The sequence below is a fragment of the Chelonia mydas genome, chromosome 14 (assembly GCF_015237465.2).
Source record: "Chelonia mydas isolate rCheMyd1 chromosome 14, rCheMyd1.pri.v2, whole genome shotgun sequence".
Lineage (NCBI taxonomy): Eukaryota > Metazoa > Chordata > Testudines > Cheloniidae > Chelonia > Chelonia mydas.
Window position 1 is genome coordinate 6,160,861 of NC_051254.2, and position 17,272 is coordinate 6,178,132.

Sequence of the window (17,272 nt, forward strand, 5' to 3'; positions counted from 1 at the left end):
GAGTTGCATTTTGATGTTAAAATCACCTGAAAAGAAAATTAAGAGGTTAAAACCACTCAAGTCTGTAAATATACCAAAAATTATTCATTGTAACTGGATCTGAATGCAGTATTGCCAACCCCAAGTCTTTGAAAATCTTGAATCAGGTCCCAAAAATCATGAGTTTCATGTAAAAATAATGATATTTTAAAAAATTGAGGGGTTCTGTTTATTTGCTTTCTGGTTTTTGAGCCAATAAGGTGCCCTCAGGTCATGTTTTCCATCATTTCCCTGCAACCAAGAGGGATGCAAACTTTGTTAAAACATGATAGCTGAGCCTCCCATGCAATCACTTGACTCCAGCACCTGGAGCTGTAAGAGAAACATCAATTTTCACGAGACTCGCACTAAAGTCATGAGAGTTGGCAACATTGTAAAGGTCTGATTTCATTCCTGTTTGCAGGTTTTGCTATTAGATGAGCCAACTGCTGGATTGGATCCCCGTTCCAGACATTTTGTGTGGACCCTACTGAAAGAACGTAGAGCTGGTCGAGTGACTCTGTTCAGTACCCAATTCATGAATGAAGCTGATATCCTGGCTGGTGAGACCAGCTTATCTCATTAGATAATAAGATTTTATAAGTAGATGGAATAAGCAGAGTTTTCTTTTAGAATGGACCTTGCTCAGGCTAAATTCTTCAGGTGAAAATTCCCATTGACTTCAGTGGTACCAGGATTTCATCCTCATTGCCTTTAATAGAAGTTTTCACTCAATCAGGTCTGAAAGGTTGGCTTTTACAGGGGAAGAAAAACTCATTGAACTACAATGAAGCAATTCAGGACTTTGTGCTTCACTGTTAAGTTGAGTTTCACTATATCCAAGTTCATTGTAAATTGGTTCTGCTTTAGAATACTAGGGTTACGAGGGGCCACATACAGTGTGAATTCATGTCCATCTCCTATTGACTATTTATCCTGGAGAAGGGTGGGTGTGTGTGTGTGTGTGTGTGTCTTTTTTTAAAATTAAAATATATCATTTTAATAGTCCTCTGGTCAGGAATGTGGAGGCTTTGCTGCAATACTGAAGCACCAGTCATGTCCTGCAAATGAATAAGCAACTCTGTATCCAGTTTGCTGTCCTACCATTTTGACCAAATAATTTCCCCTTTCGTTTCCTGATATTAGCATCCTTCGTTTCTCTTACTCTTGATCTGGGGGCAGAGATTATTTTAATTCCTTCACATCTCTATTAACATTACAATAACATCTGAGATACCATTCTAATTCTGAATGTACATGTGGCTGTGAAATAGTCTTACTGTGTCATCCTCACCCACAGCAGCCGCCTTACCTAATCTCACCACAAGCTCATTGTATCCTTTCACTGCTTATGCTCTTTGTAAGAGACAAGGTAGATGAGGTAATATCCTTCACTGGACCAACTTCTGCTGGCAGAAGGGACAAGCTTTTGAGCTTCACAGAGCTCTTCCTCAGGTCTGGGGAAGGTAACCAGAGTGTCCAAGATAAATACAAGATGGGGCAGATTGTAAAACATAAGGGATTCACACATGTTGTAGGAGACAACTTAAAATGAAGCAGGCAATTAATACTTCTGCAGTCACAGGACAATGGAGGGTTAGTAGGCAGCAGGTGTGTTACAAATTGTTGTAATGGGGCCATAAAATTAGTGTATCTGTTAAGTCTGTGGTTTTCCGTGTCCAGCGTAGTCATGAATTGAAGTACCCAGGATCATTTTTTGAAGGTGTTATACAGGTTTCCTTTGAGGACAAGGCATGGGAGGTCAGGCATGGAGGACTTGCTTTGTGAAAAGTGTTTTGAGGGGTGTTTTTGTCTTTTATCATTTTTCTATGAGAGTTCATTTGAGACAGAGTAATTTCTGGGGCATTAAATGCACTGGATGAGTTACACCACATATTGTGATAGGCATGTTTAGAACCCATGCATCTTGAAAGGTGTGTTGTGGGGGCTATCCATCATTGTAGCAGTGGATTGTGTCTCCAGGTTTTGCGTCTGTTGCTCTGTCAGGGTCAGGTTGCTTTCTGAAGTCCTTTTATTGTCCTTTTTCTTTGTCTATTTCACGCTTGGCATTCTATCCTTTATCATATTGCTCCTACTCTTGCAACAGTTTCCCATGTATCCACCATGCACCCCATCTGTCTTAATTCCTCTTTAAAAACCCACTTCTGCTAATAATCCTTCCTAAATTATTATCTTCACCTCTAACCTCTGAATGTCCATTCTTTCTTGAATTATCACTCCATGTCTTGTAACCAATGTTCTGTGATCTGCTTATTAGATGCTGAACTTTAGATTCTTAATAGTGTTAATGACTCAAGAAGAACTAATTCCAGAAAGTGAGGTCCATTAATACATTATTTTGTTTTTCTCTTTCCTTAGACCGGAAAGCTTTTATTTCACATGGGAGAATAAAGTGTGTTGGATCTTCTCGGTTTTTGAAGAAAAAATGGGGGATTGGGTATCACTTAAGGTATTTTATTTTATGTGAAAACATTCCTGATAATGCTAAATTTGCATCACAGTAGTAGAAGAAATGTTATTTCATTCCTACCAAGCAACATCTCTGGGAGTTTAAAGATAAATGCTTTCTAATATAGCTTAACTGGAATGAATATAAAAACTTCAAAATGTATTGAGGACACTGTGTCAAAACATTCCCTCAACCTGGCACATGCAATGTCTATGGTTCCAGTTATGAAAAATACATATATTTTTGCTGTTAATTTTATTTTTAAGGCACTATGATCTGAGATCACCTTTCATCTGATGTAACGCCTTAGGTATTCAGACTCCGCTTGCAGCCAATTAATTTTTTTTCTCATTATTGTGCCGATTTCCTAGAATCCTCGTAATGAAATGCTCCATTAAGCAGATGTGATTCACTTCCTCAGGTAAAAGAGCTGTTGGCTCAGAGGGCACTCCATCCTAAAAGCCATCTTTCTTTTCAGCCTGATCCTCAAATTCTGGGCATTTCTTATAAGATGCTGAGTATCCTCAGCTCCTTTCAATAGACATTGAGGTTCCTAAGCACCTTGCAGGACTGGGCCCTTTGTAAAACTCTTTTTGCCAAACTCTTCCTGTAGATACTGTCAAATCAGTTGGTTATTCCTAAACACTTGTTTTATTACATATAGCAACCTCATGTGTTTGCTAAACACAAGGAGTTGGTAACAAATCGTTCAGTCCTTACTTAGACAAAATTTCCACTGAAGTTTTGTCTAAATAGGATCTGCTGCAGGGATTGGATGTTATTTTGGAGTAAAGACTGCTGGATTTGACTCTCTTGGTATATGACATCATAATGATACCTACATTGTTCTTGTGGAAATGTAAGCCTTTGCCTTCTTAATATGAACAGGATGCATGTCAGTGAGGTTTGTGACTCTGAGAGCATGATATCCCTGGTCAGACAGTACATCCCTGATGCCACATTCACAGGACAGAATGGAAATGAACTGAGTTATACGCTGCCCTTAGAAAATGTGGATAAATTTCCAGGTAATGATGTGCTTACATAATCCAGAATCCACCATGCATAGAACGATTTCTCTTTTTTCTGCTTTTTTTAATTAATGTTGAGAGATATTGTATCTGACTCCTGAATTCCATCAGGAAGGCAACCTACTGATGAGGAACTTTTGCATGAGGAATTTTTTCCAAGATTTTAGACTCTGTATGTATTTAAGATCAAAATATGTGTTTTTCTTCCATTCATGACGAAGTACATAAAAATTGAACTTGACACAAATATTTATTTTTTCTCTTAAATGCAGGGTAATGATGAAGGAAACTGAAAGGAATGCTCATAGGTGCTGGAACTAGGGGTGTTGGGGGTACTGCCACACACCCTAGCTTGAAGTGGATTCCATTATACACAGGGTTTACAATTTGGTTCAATGGCTCTTAGCAGCCCCGTTATACAAATTGTTCCAGCACCCCTAGGAATCAGATTTTAGTTTCAGTTTAGTTATTTAAATTTTGATATTTCTTTGAGTCTGCAAAGAGCCAGAGTTTGGAGTACATGCTCCCTCATAAGAGTTCTACTAATTTTATGTTTCCAACTGGGCTGGAAATACCGTAAGCGCAGTCTTACTTACCGCATTTTCGCATTTACAGATCCAGCCCTAGCCAGAGCCTGAAAATGCACAAAAGGTTGAAATTTGAAAAATAATGGTAGGTAGGTACTGTGACAAAGCTCTGTCCTTGCCTCCGTGGGTCCCACGTTTCCTGGTGGATTTTGCTAGCCTCAGAGGCTCGCTGTGACCCTCCACATAACCCTTCTTTCTCTAGAGACAAGGGTCACAGTCTACTGAGCCATTTTCATCATAAGCCAGCAAGGGAGGTGAGGAGAAGTTATCCTTCCTTGCACAGTCTCTGTTGTCTCCCTGTCTCAGTGATTAATCAGGGGGCAAAGGTGGCGGGGGGGAGCCCGGGCCCACCCTCTACTCCGGGCTCCAGCCCAGGGACCCTAATAGTATCAGCTATGGTAGCTGACCTTTTAGGAAGATGACATGTACAATTCCCTGGGCTACTTCTGCCACAGCAGCCCTCACTTCCTCAAGCTCCACTTCACCCTTACCTCAGGGCCTCCTTCCTTGTGCCTGATATGGTGTGTACTACTCAGCCTCTCCAACAGCGCAACTTCCTCCCACAGCTCCTGACATGCACCCTCACCTGACTAACTGGGAGGCTTTTAACTAGTTTCAGCCAGCCCCTGATTGGCTCCAGGTGTCCCAATCAACCTAGCCTTCTCCCTACCTTCTGGAAAGTTCTTAATTGGCCCCAGGTGTCTTAATTGACCTGGAGCAGCTTCCATTTCACTTAACCTGGTACCAGTGATTTGTTTAGCCTGGAGCTAATATATCGATCTCCCACTACTTTTCTATAGCCATCTGGCCTTGCCCCATCACAGTACGTTAAACAGACAAATGAGATGAACACAAGAAAATAATGAAATGAAACTGGTCACTGGGAAAGGCAGTGGTCCCAGTGAATCAGCTGTCTAAACCTTGCTGGGTTGTTTGTTAAGGCATCATAGCAGCTAAGAGTTCTAAAGACGCATTTGAAAGAGGACACTGAGTTGCCTTTGCAAATCATTACCAGGAACTCATTCCATGCATAAGAGGTAGCATGGGAGAATGCGTAAAGGTGCTTGAAAATTTTAAAAGTGGACAATCAAAATTGGCACCTGGTATTTTTTTAACTCTTGAGTGTATGTATTCCAGTAAAACTTCAATTCAGTCTTTAAATACTCAGCAGAATATTATCAAACAAGAAGACTGATTAAAAATAGAGACCTGGAGATTTCTGTAAACCCATAGTTCTAATGGTTACCCTAGGATTAGAAGACAGGGTTAAATTCTGCTTTCTAGTACAGGAGTGTGTTTGGAATTACATTGAATTTACATTTCTATACCTGAGAGCGCAATTTTAGCCCAGATAAATTTTAATTTTCTTATGCCTTCAAGGTACATGTATCATTCTGTTGTGCAGATCTGTTCTGTGGCCTAGACAGCCACTCTGACCAAGGGATTATTAATTATGGCATTAGCATGACAACCCTCGAAGATGTCTTCCTGAAGCTGGAGAGTGAAGCAGCAATTGATCAAGAAGGTAAAATACTGGGTCCAAACATGCAGTTTTCAGCCAGGGAAAATTATTTTTAAATTAATCATATGCTCTTTTTCTGCTAAAATGTGAATCCTTACCTTTTTGGGCATCCTCAAAGATAGAAATTACTAGCAAAATTGCTTTGAATAGTTAACTATATTTTTAAACATGGCTAAAAAACAACTGGAAATCCAAACATATAGAACACAGAAAGAGAACTTTTTTTTTTTACTCCTGACTTGCTATTAAATATTAAATGGATGACAAGGTAAGTGCTTATGTTTCAGAGTAGCAGCCGTGTTAGTCTGTATCCGCAAAATGAAAAGGAGTCCTTGTAGCACCTTAGAGACTAACAATAAACTGATACATTTGTTAGTCTCTAAGGTGCCACAAGTACTCCTTTTCTTTTTGTAAGTGCTTTTGTAATTATTTCATAAGATACAACAACAAAGAGGCAGGCATTCTTTTAGAAAAGTCTGTAGCATAGACTTCATTCTGCAACTTATTTTGCAAAGTTCTCCTGAATTGTCCAGGGAAGAATGTGTACCAGTGCTCCAATTTTTAGATTGGATTGGATTTCTTAAAATCCATACCTTAAAAACAGAGACAAAGCAGGTTGCTCCCTAAGACAGAGATGCAGAACTCAACCCACCTTGTTCTAGTCAGGCTCTTTGCAGACTCCCTGCTGAGAAGCCAGATGCCGCACTTCCCTGCAGAGCCCCCTTAGCCTGCAAGCAGGACCAGGAAATCCTTAGAACTTGAAGTGGTAGCTTGTGATTCTAACACAGTTTTCAATATACCACAGTTTTTCTGTTTTTTTAAAGTGATCTCTGCAAAAACCACGAGGAGTCCTTGCGGTCTCTTAGAGACTAACCCATTTATTTGGGCATAAGCTTTCGTGGGCTAAAGCCCACTTACTGCTACCACTCTGAAACCTGCTAAAGATCCGACGAAGTGGGTATTCACCCACGAAAGCTTATGTTCCAATACGTCTGTTAGTCTATAAGGTGCCACAGGACTCTTTCCTGCTGAAGATTAAATCCCAAACTTTGGATTTTGTTTCAGTTCATAGAACTAAGGACTGTATCAAACACTGACTTTTTTTAAATTTCAGAAAATGTATTTATTGTTTCAGTCTTTCACTCAAGAATAGTTTATTGTTCTTATACTTTAACTGTGTCTAATAAAATTGGTGATGGGCTTAAAACTTTATGCACTTAGAGCCTGATCCTGCTCCCTGTGAAGTCAGTGGTGCAGAATCAGACATGTGGGACAATATGCTAACCAGAGCACAGTGTCTACTTGTTCTTAGTGACTCTGAGCCTCAAATACAACCGGTTACGTACACTTTGTGTCTGAGTATTATAAATGTCTCTAGTCTTCTATTTGTTTATTTTTAATTAATACAGTGAATCCAGGTGCTATTCCACAGAATGCTCCTAACTCCTAAGAATTCTATTTTATGAAAACACGGGTTTCCATGAATGATGAACATTTCCTTTTGGAGGGTTCTCCGTGGTGGCTTAGGGGTCTATTTATACCTGCAACATCAGATTTAAACATGAAAAATTCTACTTAATACTTTAACCTTCAGATGTCCTTTACTAAAGTGTATAATTATGGAAAAGAAGCCTTATGAGTGGAAAACTGGAAGAGATCTCTGGATACAGAACTGTGGATGAGAGATGGATTTTCTGTACATCCCTTCAAGGTCCTAGAATGTTTTCTATTACTTAATACTCCCCAAAGAGCCCTTCTTAACTGAGATCTCTTCCCTTGTAGCAAACTAGAAGATAGTTATGTTCAGCCTGCCATGTAGTACTGGTCAGTAGTTGATAATTTTGTGTATTCTTGTCCCTGCCAGTGTTTCTGTTTTTATTACATGTAAAAAAACATTGTCAAGGAGTTATGCTGAGCTATGTACTTTAAAAACTCTTTGTAGATTATGGTGTTTTCAGTGAGGAGCATGCAGAAGAGGAAAGAGATGCCTTCTCTGCTGATGAAATGGAACAAGGTCTTCTGTCACTCTCAGACATAGGAAAGGCGACTGTAAGTGGCACAGCGCTCTGGAGACAGCAAGTCTGTGCCATGGCAAGAGTTCGCTTTTTAAAGCTAAAGCATGAAGATAAAACCCTTAGATCTATGTAAGTGCCAGTGTTTCTGACTTGTTTAGGTGAAATCAGTCTGTGGGAGGATGTTCATAGCACAGCAATCTGCGGAGTGGGCTAGGATGGAACTTCAGGGATCCACTTCCCTCTCACCTTGAATGTTCCTGGACCATTAGAAATAATTCAATCACAACAGTGTTTGCTTGTAAATCACATATTTGCTCTAACTGATTCGTGACATAGAAAGCTGATCATCCCAGTGTTCTGGAGAAATGCCTACCTTGCCAATTCCAGCTACACAAAAGCTTCCCTAACTGCGCATCCCCATCCCATTATTAATTTATTACCGGGAGTTTCTTGCACTGAACGATGTACATAATTAAATTAGTCATATGATTATTGGCACTGGTTGTAAATCCCATGTTCTTTCTTAAAAAAAAATTTTTTTTAAATATCTTGATTTTTTGCGGGGGGTGGGAAAACTTCAAAACTAAAAATCAAAATTTTCATTTCATCTTGGCATTTTAAAAAAAGAAAATGTTAAAAAATATTAAATTTTTGTGTTTTCTCCTTTCACATTTTTTCCTTTCCCCATATTGTCTATGAACGCAATAGAATGAATAATGTCTGTTTGTTCTTTCAACTTTTTATTGTTTCTCATTAATTTCCCCCTAATCGGTACATTTTCAAAACTTCTCCAACTCTGGAAAAACTCTGTAACTTTTCCAAAGTTTTAAGGAAGTTGTGAAAAGTTAGAATTGAAAAAAAGAAAAAGGAGAAAGGAAAAACCCTAGATATTCATTCTGTTGCATTCAATAGCAGAAATGGGGGAAAGGATAAGTAAAAGAAAAATACAAAAAATACAAAATTTAGAATCTTTTTGACTTTCTAAAAGGAAACTAAATAAAATCTTTTAATTTAATTTTGTATAGAAATGTCCTGTCAAAGACAAAAAAAATTAAACAACATTTTTCTGTGAAGAAAAATTGTTTTCAATTAAACTCTTTTCCGGCAGAAGATCTTACTGTAAAAAAAATTTCAACCAGCTGCTTGGTTATTACGGTTAGAACTAGTTGGATCTCTTACCCTTCTCCTCCCCCGCACCGACCCAGGAAGTTGGAGGAGCACCTTCCATCTGGTGCCTTCTGAGGCGGGGATGGGCCAGTGGGGACCTGTGTTTGTGCAGGGGTCACCGGAATCCCAGCTTTCTTCCCTACACCCCCTGTAGAGGCCGTCTGCTTCTGAGGTTCCCACTGCTACATACGCTGCTGCTGCTTTTGCAATGGTGTCAGCCCGGCATTAGACGAGAATGTTCATGTTCAGTTGTTGTTTTTTGCATACTACCATAATTTCCCTGAGGAGCACAAGCAATAGAAGGGAAATGGTGATTTACGAAAGTTTATATCTCTGCCAAACCTGAATGGAATTTCATGGGTCAAAGAAAAGGCACCTCTCTAACCCTGGAGCTTTCTTCCTGCTGAATTTTAAAGGCCTGACATACACAATGGGGGTGTTACACATTCTCAAAATAAAGTGGCAAGAATGTTTTTTTCTCAATACAATCGAAATATATGGATTGCTACTAGCTCCCCCTACAATAATGCAACTTGCAAAATGTCTTGTCTCCAAACTCATTTGTGATCTGTTCTTCTATCTAGATTACTGCTGTGTGGACTTTTTATGCTACCGTTAGCTATCCAATTTATCATAATTCACTTATGGAAACAATTCAATTCTTGGGAGCTGTCCTCTGGTCTGTATTTTTTTCCTCCCGGAAAACAATCTCACAAGGAAGTCACAAGCCTTCTAGTCTTCAATGAAACAGGTGAGGGGGGCAAAACAGAACAGCAAGGTTGGTCTTTTTCTACACCATTGCTGTTAGCCTGGCAAGGAAATTTGACGGGGGCAGAGGGGGGCGGGAATATTGGCAGAGCAGATGTCGTAGAGGGCAATACAGGGCTCAACAAGGAGAGCAACCCAAGAAGCAGAGAAGGACAGGGTGATCTGGAGGTGGTGGCAAAAAGCTTATGTTTGATGTGAGGCTGAATGACAAGCCAGAGAAAGGATCTGAGGAGAAGAATGACATTGTCAGATCACCTGGAAGGCAAATAACTTTTGTGGTTTCGTTTTGTATTGAACGAATGAGGGCAACGTGTGTTTCGGCTACCTGAGAGAAGGATGCTGCAGTATGCTGTGTATTTATACCTGCCAACTGTATTTTCCACTCCATGCATCTGATGAAGTGGGTTTTAGCCCATGAAAGTTTATGCTCAAAAAGATTTGTTAGTCTCTAAGGTGCCACGAGGACTCCTTGTTCTTTTTGCTTAAGTTGTGAGGAGAAGGAGCCATGGAGCACAGAAAGTTTGAGAAGGAAGGGGTTGTGAACACTGTGGTAATGAAAGCAAGGAAGTGGGAAGGAATGGAATAAATAAAGCAGATGGACGTGAGATGGGAGACTGCGTGCAGTGATGGGAGAGGTGGTGTTAGAGAGAGAGACACGGACAAGGTAGCAAAGAAGAAGAATCATAGGCATGATAGCAAGAGAGCAGAAATTAATAGGAGTAGTAAAACAGCTGAAATACAGAAGAATTAGGGCAGTAAACTAATTAAACATACCGAGAATCAGCAGAGTAGTGAGTCAATTCATAATGCAAAAATTTGGACGCAGCAAATTAACTAACTGTGGAGAAAATGCAATGGATTATTACACAAATGGTGTATGAATTCCATAGAATTTACTTTATTATAATTTCTCTGGTCCTGTTTGGCAGGTGGGGACTTTTTACCAAAGACCCGAGGAGAACTTTTATTGTTTAAAAAAACAAAACAAAAAACAGCAACTTCAAAGATTGCGATTTCTCTGCTGTTGCTTCAAACTAGGTTCAAGTATTCAGGACTTCATCCATGCCCTGGAGACTCAGAACATAATGCTGGAAGTAGCAACAGGGAAAAATATCACAGAGAAGCTAATACATAATGGGGCTATGCAAGTATCCTGTGAGCACCAGGTAGTGTGTGTCTCCTTTTTTCTTTAATAATTAACCAAGATGCCAGTGTGGGTTCTGTGGAACTTGTCTGAATGAAGCTCCTGATGGATAGGCGCCAATGACATGAAGATCAAACATAAGCCAAAGTGAAATTCACAAAATTGTAAAATAAACAAACACATCAAAATTTAATTCAAATATGGCCAGATTGTGGCCCTCCTGCATCCAGGAGAAAAGGGGCTTGGGGTTCCATGGCACCACTTCCAGTACATGGGGGTGTCAGGCTTTTCAAAGCCGTTTTGTCCCCCTTCTTGAATTTGCGCATGGACAGGGCAGAGCTACACAGGTGCACTGGGAAGTATACGCTGCACCAGGGACAGGCAGATCACAGCACACGCCCGCCGCAAAGTAGTGGGGAGATCAGAAAGAAGACTGTGGTCCTGGTATTCACAATCCCTCTTCAGGGCAGCTCCAGGGTCGGGTCAGCAACACACTGCTCTTACACTGGGCAAATCACAGACTGATGATCTAGACCATCTCGTATTAAATAATAAGCACTAATCTTATGTGGGTAAGCAAATGGGCTTATATTTAGCCAGGAAAGGCCTGATTTTGAGCTGGGTCAGGTCACACGCTTCATTTTTGTGGTTGCAGTTTTACGCTCTCAGTGAATTGTGGATGCATTTTATTGAGCTGCAAAACCAGGAGCTGTCTCTGGAACTTGCCCTAAAAATGGAACAGCATTTTACTTGAAATGCAAAACAATCTGATGCTATATGACTGTGACAGATATTGCAAATGCATGCAGTATCTTTTGTGAAATGTGGCTTTAACTTTATAAATATTGTCTGTATCTTTCACCCCGTCCTTGGAAGCATGAAAACTTCAGAGGCTGTTGTATTGAGATGAGCCATATGATAAGGACAGGAGAATATTTAGAGGCCTTTGTGTCAAGGCATGCTAGATGTATTTGTGCATTCCTGGCTCGCTGGGCACGATTTCCTGGAGGATCTGGAATCACTCAGGCTGTGTCTACACAGGGATAAAAAAAACTTACAGCTGGCCTGGGTCAGCTGACTCAGGCTTACAGGACCTGGGCTCCGGGGCTGCAAAATTGCTGTGTAGATATTCAGGCTCTGGGGCCCTATGAGAGTGGAGGGTCCCAGAGTTCAGGCTCCAGCCCAAGCCCAAACGTCTACATAGAGAATTTTAGCCCCTCAGCCCAAGTCAGCTGACACAGGCCAGCCATGGTCATGCCCGGGGTCTTTCATCCCTGTGTAGATGTACTCTAAGAGGTGATTCGTGAAAAATACCAACACTGGTTATGCAGATACCCAGCCTTAGTAGCCCTCTCAGGGAAAGGGGCAGTGACAGTTGTTACCTGATTTAAGAGACCCAGGAAACACAGAGGCTCGGGGCATAAAGGGCCACCCTGAACTGACAAAGAGGACAACAGATTGACCTTTTGTCCAGTGGAGATGCCAAACCCTGTGTGAGGATTGGAAGGACTAGAATCTGCCAAGGTCTTCATGGGAGTCAGATGCAGATTTACAGTAGAACACAGGGTGCCCTGGCATGGGGCTCCCCAACTGTGGTGGCAGAAGCTTGGTCCTGCCGGCTCTTGGGGCTCCTGCTGCAGGCTCCGCCCCCACCATCAACCAAGCTTCCCTTCCCCACCTCCTCCCCCAAGCGTGCCATGTTCCTGCCCCTCCCCCTCTCCCTCCCTCCCAGCGCTTTCCCTGCCACCAAACAGCTGTTTGCCGGCACTCAAGTTGCTCTGGGAGGGATGGGGAGGAGCAGGGCCGCAGCGCGCTCAGGGGAGGAGGCGGAGAAGAAGCAGGGGCAGGGCCTTGGGGAAGGGGGTGGAATTGGGGCAGGGCGGAGCAAAGGCGTGACCTCCGCACTCCCCCTACACATACCCTCCCAGCCCCTTGCCTTGAGCTGCTCAGGGAGCACCCCACAACCCCAGCCCTGACTCCTGCACCCCTCCACATCCCCACCCCCACCCTGAGCACCAAACGGGAGCTCCTGCACCCCGACCCACATTCCCACCTGCACCCCTCACACCAAATGGGAGCTGCCCCAGGTAAGCACTCCACACCCCAACCTCCTGCCCCAACCCTGAGCCGCCACCTGCATCCTAACTCCTGGCCAGACCCTGCACCCCAACCCCCAGCCCGCTCCTGCACCCTAACTCCCTCCCAGACCCTGCACCCCCCAGCCCTGAGCCCCCCCCGCCCCCCACACCCTAAGTCCTGGCCAGACCCCACACCCGAACATTTTTTAACATTTTTTTTTATAAAGCGCGCTTATCCAAAGCGCTTTACCATCGTTAGCTAACGGTACGAACAATCTTTGGAAAGGTCATTAAGTGGTCGGCTGAGACACTCAGCGGTTTTTCAAGTGGTCTGTGGAAAAATAAGTTAGACTACAAAAACTATCAAGGTAATTCTCTTTATTTTCATTTACTTGCTATTACTTATAGGAGAAGGAGGAAGAAAAAAAGAATGAAAAACAGGGGTGTGGGGGGAGAGATCAGAGCGAATGTTCTTTTTCTTGGCTGGGTCCCAAGGAGGGGCCCAAAAATGAAGCTGCGCACAGGGCCCCACTAACTCTAAATCTGCCACTGATAGGAGTGGTATAATGGTGTGCAGTGGTAAGCTTGCATAATTTATTGTCTTCATGGGACTACAATGAGGGACATTTCACTGGTATGAGTCTGTTTGTCCAAAAACATGCTAAGTAAGCCTGACTTCAACTCAACCACATTTACTAATCTCCTCTAGATACAGGCTAACACCTCTTGGCTCAATTTTAGCAGGTCAAGTTGTAGCCTAGACTCCTGCCGACATAAATGCAAAACTAATTCACGCCTTCCTAGATTCATCTCTCAGTAAAGTAGCCTGTTAGTGGGAATGTAAACTGATGAATAATTTTCCTGATTCCCCCTCCATTAGAAAACACCTTTGAGCTTTTGTCTTGTCTTGCTTTTCTTCAGAGCTACAGGTTTACAGTTATGTGCAGCATAGAAACAATCAACTGCTTTCCAGTGCTTGTGAACATCATCAGCAATGCATTGCTGCGAACCTTAAATTCCACAGCACAAATTCGAATCTGGAGTCATCCATTTTTTCCTGTAAGTGTCATAACTTCACTGCCAGAAATGCTTCTAATACATATGGTTGGGAAAGAGGTATCTAATTTCTCAATATGTGATCAGGTTTTTTATTAGGAAGCAATTTTGTTTTATCTCTTTTTATGTATAGGTCCAAATTCACCACTAGTATAACTATAAACATTTTTTTTTTAGCAGAGTTGGGCCTGCATATACTAGTGGCGACTTTGGCTCATATCCTTTTGTTGTAAAAAAAGAGAACTCTGCACCATAGCCTGTGTGTAGGAGAACGTTCTTCGGGGGTTCATTGGCCCTCCCTAGTCATGAGTCTTGAAATTCCCTTCTGGCAGCCTCCCCCTAATCATTGGGTCTCTGGTGCGGGGTAGGAGGGGAGTATGGGAGAGGAGGGGCTATTGGAGGGGGAGGAGAGGTTATGGGAGGAGGCATGAGGACGCAGGGGACCTCCTTGTAGCCTGGTGTTTCAGACACTCAGCTGGGTGGTTGGAAAGCCAAGTTCAAATCCCTATCCAACATCAAGCAGACGGGGGAATTGAACCAGCTCTCCCGCATCGCAGATGAGTGCCTTAACCACTGGACTAAAAGTGATAAGGGGGTACCTCCTCCAAAATTTTATGACTCTAGACCTTTTAAAATGCTTGGAAACAAAACATATCAAGTGGAATGAAATGTGTCCCTCAACCTGAAACAGACTTTTTTGCATTTGTTGAAATCTTTCAGAATTTTCAGGTTTGATTTGACCTAAACCAATTTTTTCCCCAAATTTTTCTGAACTTCCAGCAAACAAAAAAAAAACCCAACTATTTGCCCAGGTTTAGCTGTGATACCCAGACTAATACAATGCAGATGTTTTCTTCAGATGTTTTCTGATTTTTTTCGCCCCCCAGGAGAATCATCCAGGATTATGGGATTATTTTATTGATATCTATCTTTTTTTTTTGCTGCTTTTAATTCCTGGTTTCCCACCTCACTTTGCAATGAACAGCATACAAGATTATAAGGTAAAATCCTTGAATTTTATTAGACATTATGTAGGGGGAGGCCTGGATAGATCTCAGTTTCAGTACTGCATTTGGTTTGGGCTGTCACATTCTTACAAGGACATATCTTGGAGAGTTCAGAGGAGAGAAATCAAAATACTAAAAGGTTTTGAAATTAACCACTCTGAGAAACAGCTAAAAGACCAAGGCATGATCTATCTAGAGAAATAAAACCGAGAGCAGAGGCAGAGTGATAGCTGTGTACAAATATGTAACAGGTCAAAGACAGATACTCTCATGACGGAAGAAGGCAGGTTTAATAGAATCAAATTGCAATTATAAAAAGGGGAGGGGGTCTTTATTTTCCAGAAATATACAAACTTATTCTCTCATTTCTCCATCTTCTTCTTCTCCTCTGATGTACAGGACATTGCAGGCAGATCAGATGGACTTTCAGTGTTTCTCAAACGTGGCCACCAGGGGCTTTTCTTGTGGCCAGGGCCTCCTGGGCTGTGATTGGAGGAGAGGAGGCAAAGCAGTGGCCACTCCCCCTCCCTGTTGCTCCTGGATGCCCTGTCTTGGTCTTGGTTGCTGAGGCCAGCAGCAGGAGTGCCCCCTTCTGGAGTCCCCTGGTGCGCACTGCTGTAGGAGCAGGCAGCCGATGAGTTCCCTACTTTCCCATGTGCGGTGGGGCTCAGGCTTTGGGCTTCAGCCCTGGGGTGGGAGGGGCGGGGGGGCAGGCTCTGGCTGTGGGGCATCGGGCTCCAGCCCCCTGCTGCCTCCCCCAACCCCTCACCCCCATCTCCCCTGGCCCCCCGCTGCCTCCCCTGACCCTCCATCCAGGGCTTATTTTGTCCCTAGGCTTGCCTGGGCTGAGTAAGTCTGCTGTGAAAAGTGATACCTGTATGTTTGTTCATATCACTTTTCACAACAGACTTAACTAGCTAGCAATAAATATATTACAATGATTTGGACGTGTCTATGGGCATATTTATTTGCTTTGCCTAAAGCTAATTAAGTATTTTAGGAAAAAATGTGAGAGTGGCCACCAGCAAGAGTTGGGGGCCACACTCTGAGTCCACCAAAAAAATTGTCCTGAGAACGCCTGGCCTAAGTGACGGACTCAGAGGTGATTATCTACCACTATGAAGGAATGTGTGTTCTGAAGTCTTTCACTGAATGCAATAGAGTTGTATCAGGGATCTATCTAGCTACCTAGTTACACAATGGCTTCCATCATGGTAGTGTCTGGGAGCCTCCCAAATATATAAACATGACAATAACAGTGTCTCTTTCTCTTCCTCCCACCCTCCCCTCAATCTTCCCAGCCTGTAGGGGAAATAGCGTGATTAATGTATAGCTTTCTGTTGATGAGTGAAGAATACACTGAAGGAATATTAAATCTGCCCGCATGATGCCCTGATGTATCCCTTTATCCATCTACTCTATTGTCCTGTTATACACAGCATGCTCATCTAAACTGACACGAGAAACATCCCTGGATTTGCTTTAATGAATGCCGACAATCATAGAAAGACTTTGTTCTGGAGCTACCTTGTTAACATTTTTAGACACCGGATAATGAAGAATAAAAAATGAAAACCAGTATTTCAGGGTACGCTATTAAGATATTTCCACTGCCATCGGGACAAGAAGCAAGGAGACAAGGAAAAGAAGCAACTAAAGAAGGAAGGAAGAAACAAATGGGGTGGGAGAGAGAGAAGTGGGGAAAACAGACATGTGGACAGTGAAGAGGAGGAGGAGAAGAAGAGAGTGGCAATAGCTAGAGACAGGTTTCAGAGTAACAGCCGTGTTAGTCTGTATTCTCTAAGGTGCCACAAGTACTCCTTTTCTAATAGCTAGAGAGAGTGAGAAAGGGGAAAGTCCTGTGATAACTCTACAGAGGAAGAAGAAATGGAGATTTGTTTGTACCTTTATTTCCCTGAGCCAGTTTGGAACATAAAGGCAACTAACTGGAAGGACTGTTGTTGTTTTTAAAAACTCTACAATACTACCTCTCTTTTTCCTTTCCTTTCCTAGATAAAAGCTCGTTCCCAGCTGCTGGTCTCTGGGCTCTTCCCTTCAGCCTACTGGTGTGGGCAGGCTCTGGTGGATATTCCCCTGTACTTGATTCTTCTCTTCTCAATGTTTGGAGTTATCTTTGCATTGAGTTACAGAATTTCTAAGAGTGCCGGTGAAGCTCTTGCCCTGGTAAATCTGATTATTTAGATAGCTGAAAAATAATTCACCTTTGAAAACAAGAGAGGGAAATCCAGAAGATAAAGTTTACCCCTCTCTCTACACCAGGGAAGGGGAGCAATTACGCCGGTCAGCTCCTGGCTTCAGAATTCATTTAAATTGTAATCATTTATGCCAGTTCGCTCTTCAAGTGTCTGCACCCATAGGTCAGAGCAAGGCAAAGGGGCCATTTTTTTT

The 17,272-nt window shown here is 42.3% G+C and overlaps 1 protein-coding gene across 4 annotated transcripts in view; it reads left to right on the forward strand.

Annotated features, from left to right (window-relative positions):
- The window catches only part of LOC102930325 (ATP-binding cassette sub-family A member 9), a 60,027-nt gene that overhangs the window by 27,579 nt on the left and 15,176 nt on the right, over window positions 1-17,272 (forward strand). For all 4 annotated transcript variants that reach the window (XR_006285632.1, XR_006285631.1, XM_037914514.2 and 1 more), the window contains 10 exons: window positions 443-581; window positions 2,398-2,488; window positions 3,377-3,516; window positions 5,512-5,631; window positions 7,571-7,772; window positions 9,395-9,561; window positions 10,617-10,744; window positions 13,722-13,859; window positions 14,744-14,857; window positions 16,877-17,047. Coding sequence is in view for 2 of the 4 variants with exons in the window: in XM_037914514.2 (XP_037770442.1) it covers window positions 443-581; window positions 2,398-2,488; window positions 3,377-3,516; window positions 5,512-5,631; window positions 7,571-7,772; window positions 9,395-9,561; window positions 10,617-10,744; window positions 13,722-13,859; window positions 14,744-14,857; window positions 16,877-17,047 (1,410 nt within the window). In the remaining 2 variants the exon portion in view is untranslated. The remainder of the gene's footprint in view (window positions 1-442; window positions 582-2,397; window positions 2,489-3,376; window positions 3,517-5,511; window positions 5,632-7,570; window positions 7,773-9,394; window positions 9,562-10,616; window positions 10,745-13,721; window positions 13,860-14,743; window positions 14,858-16,876; window positions 17,048-17,272) is intronic.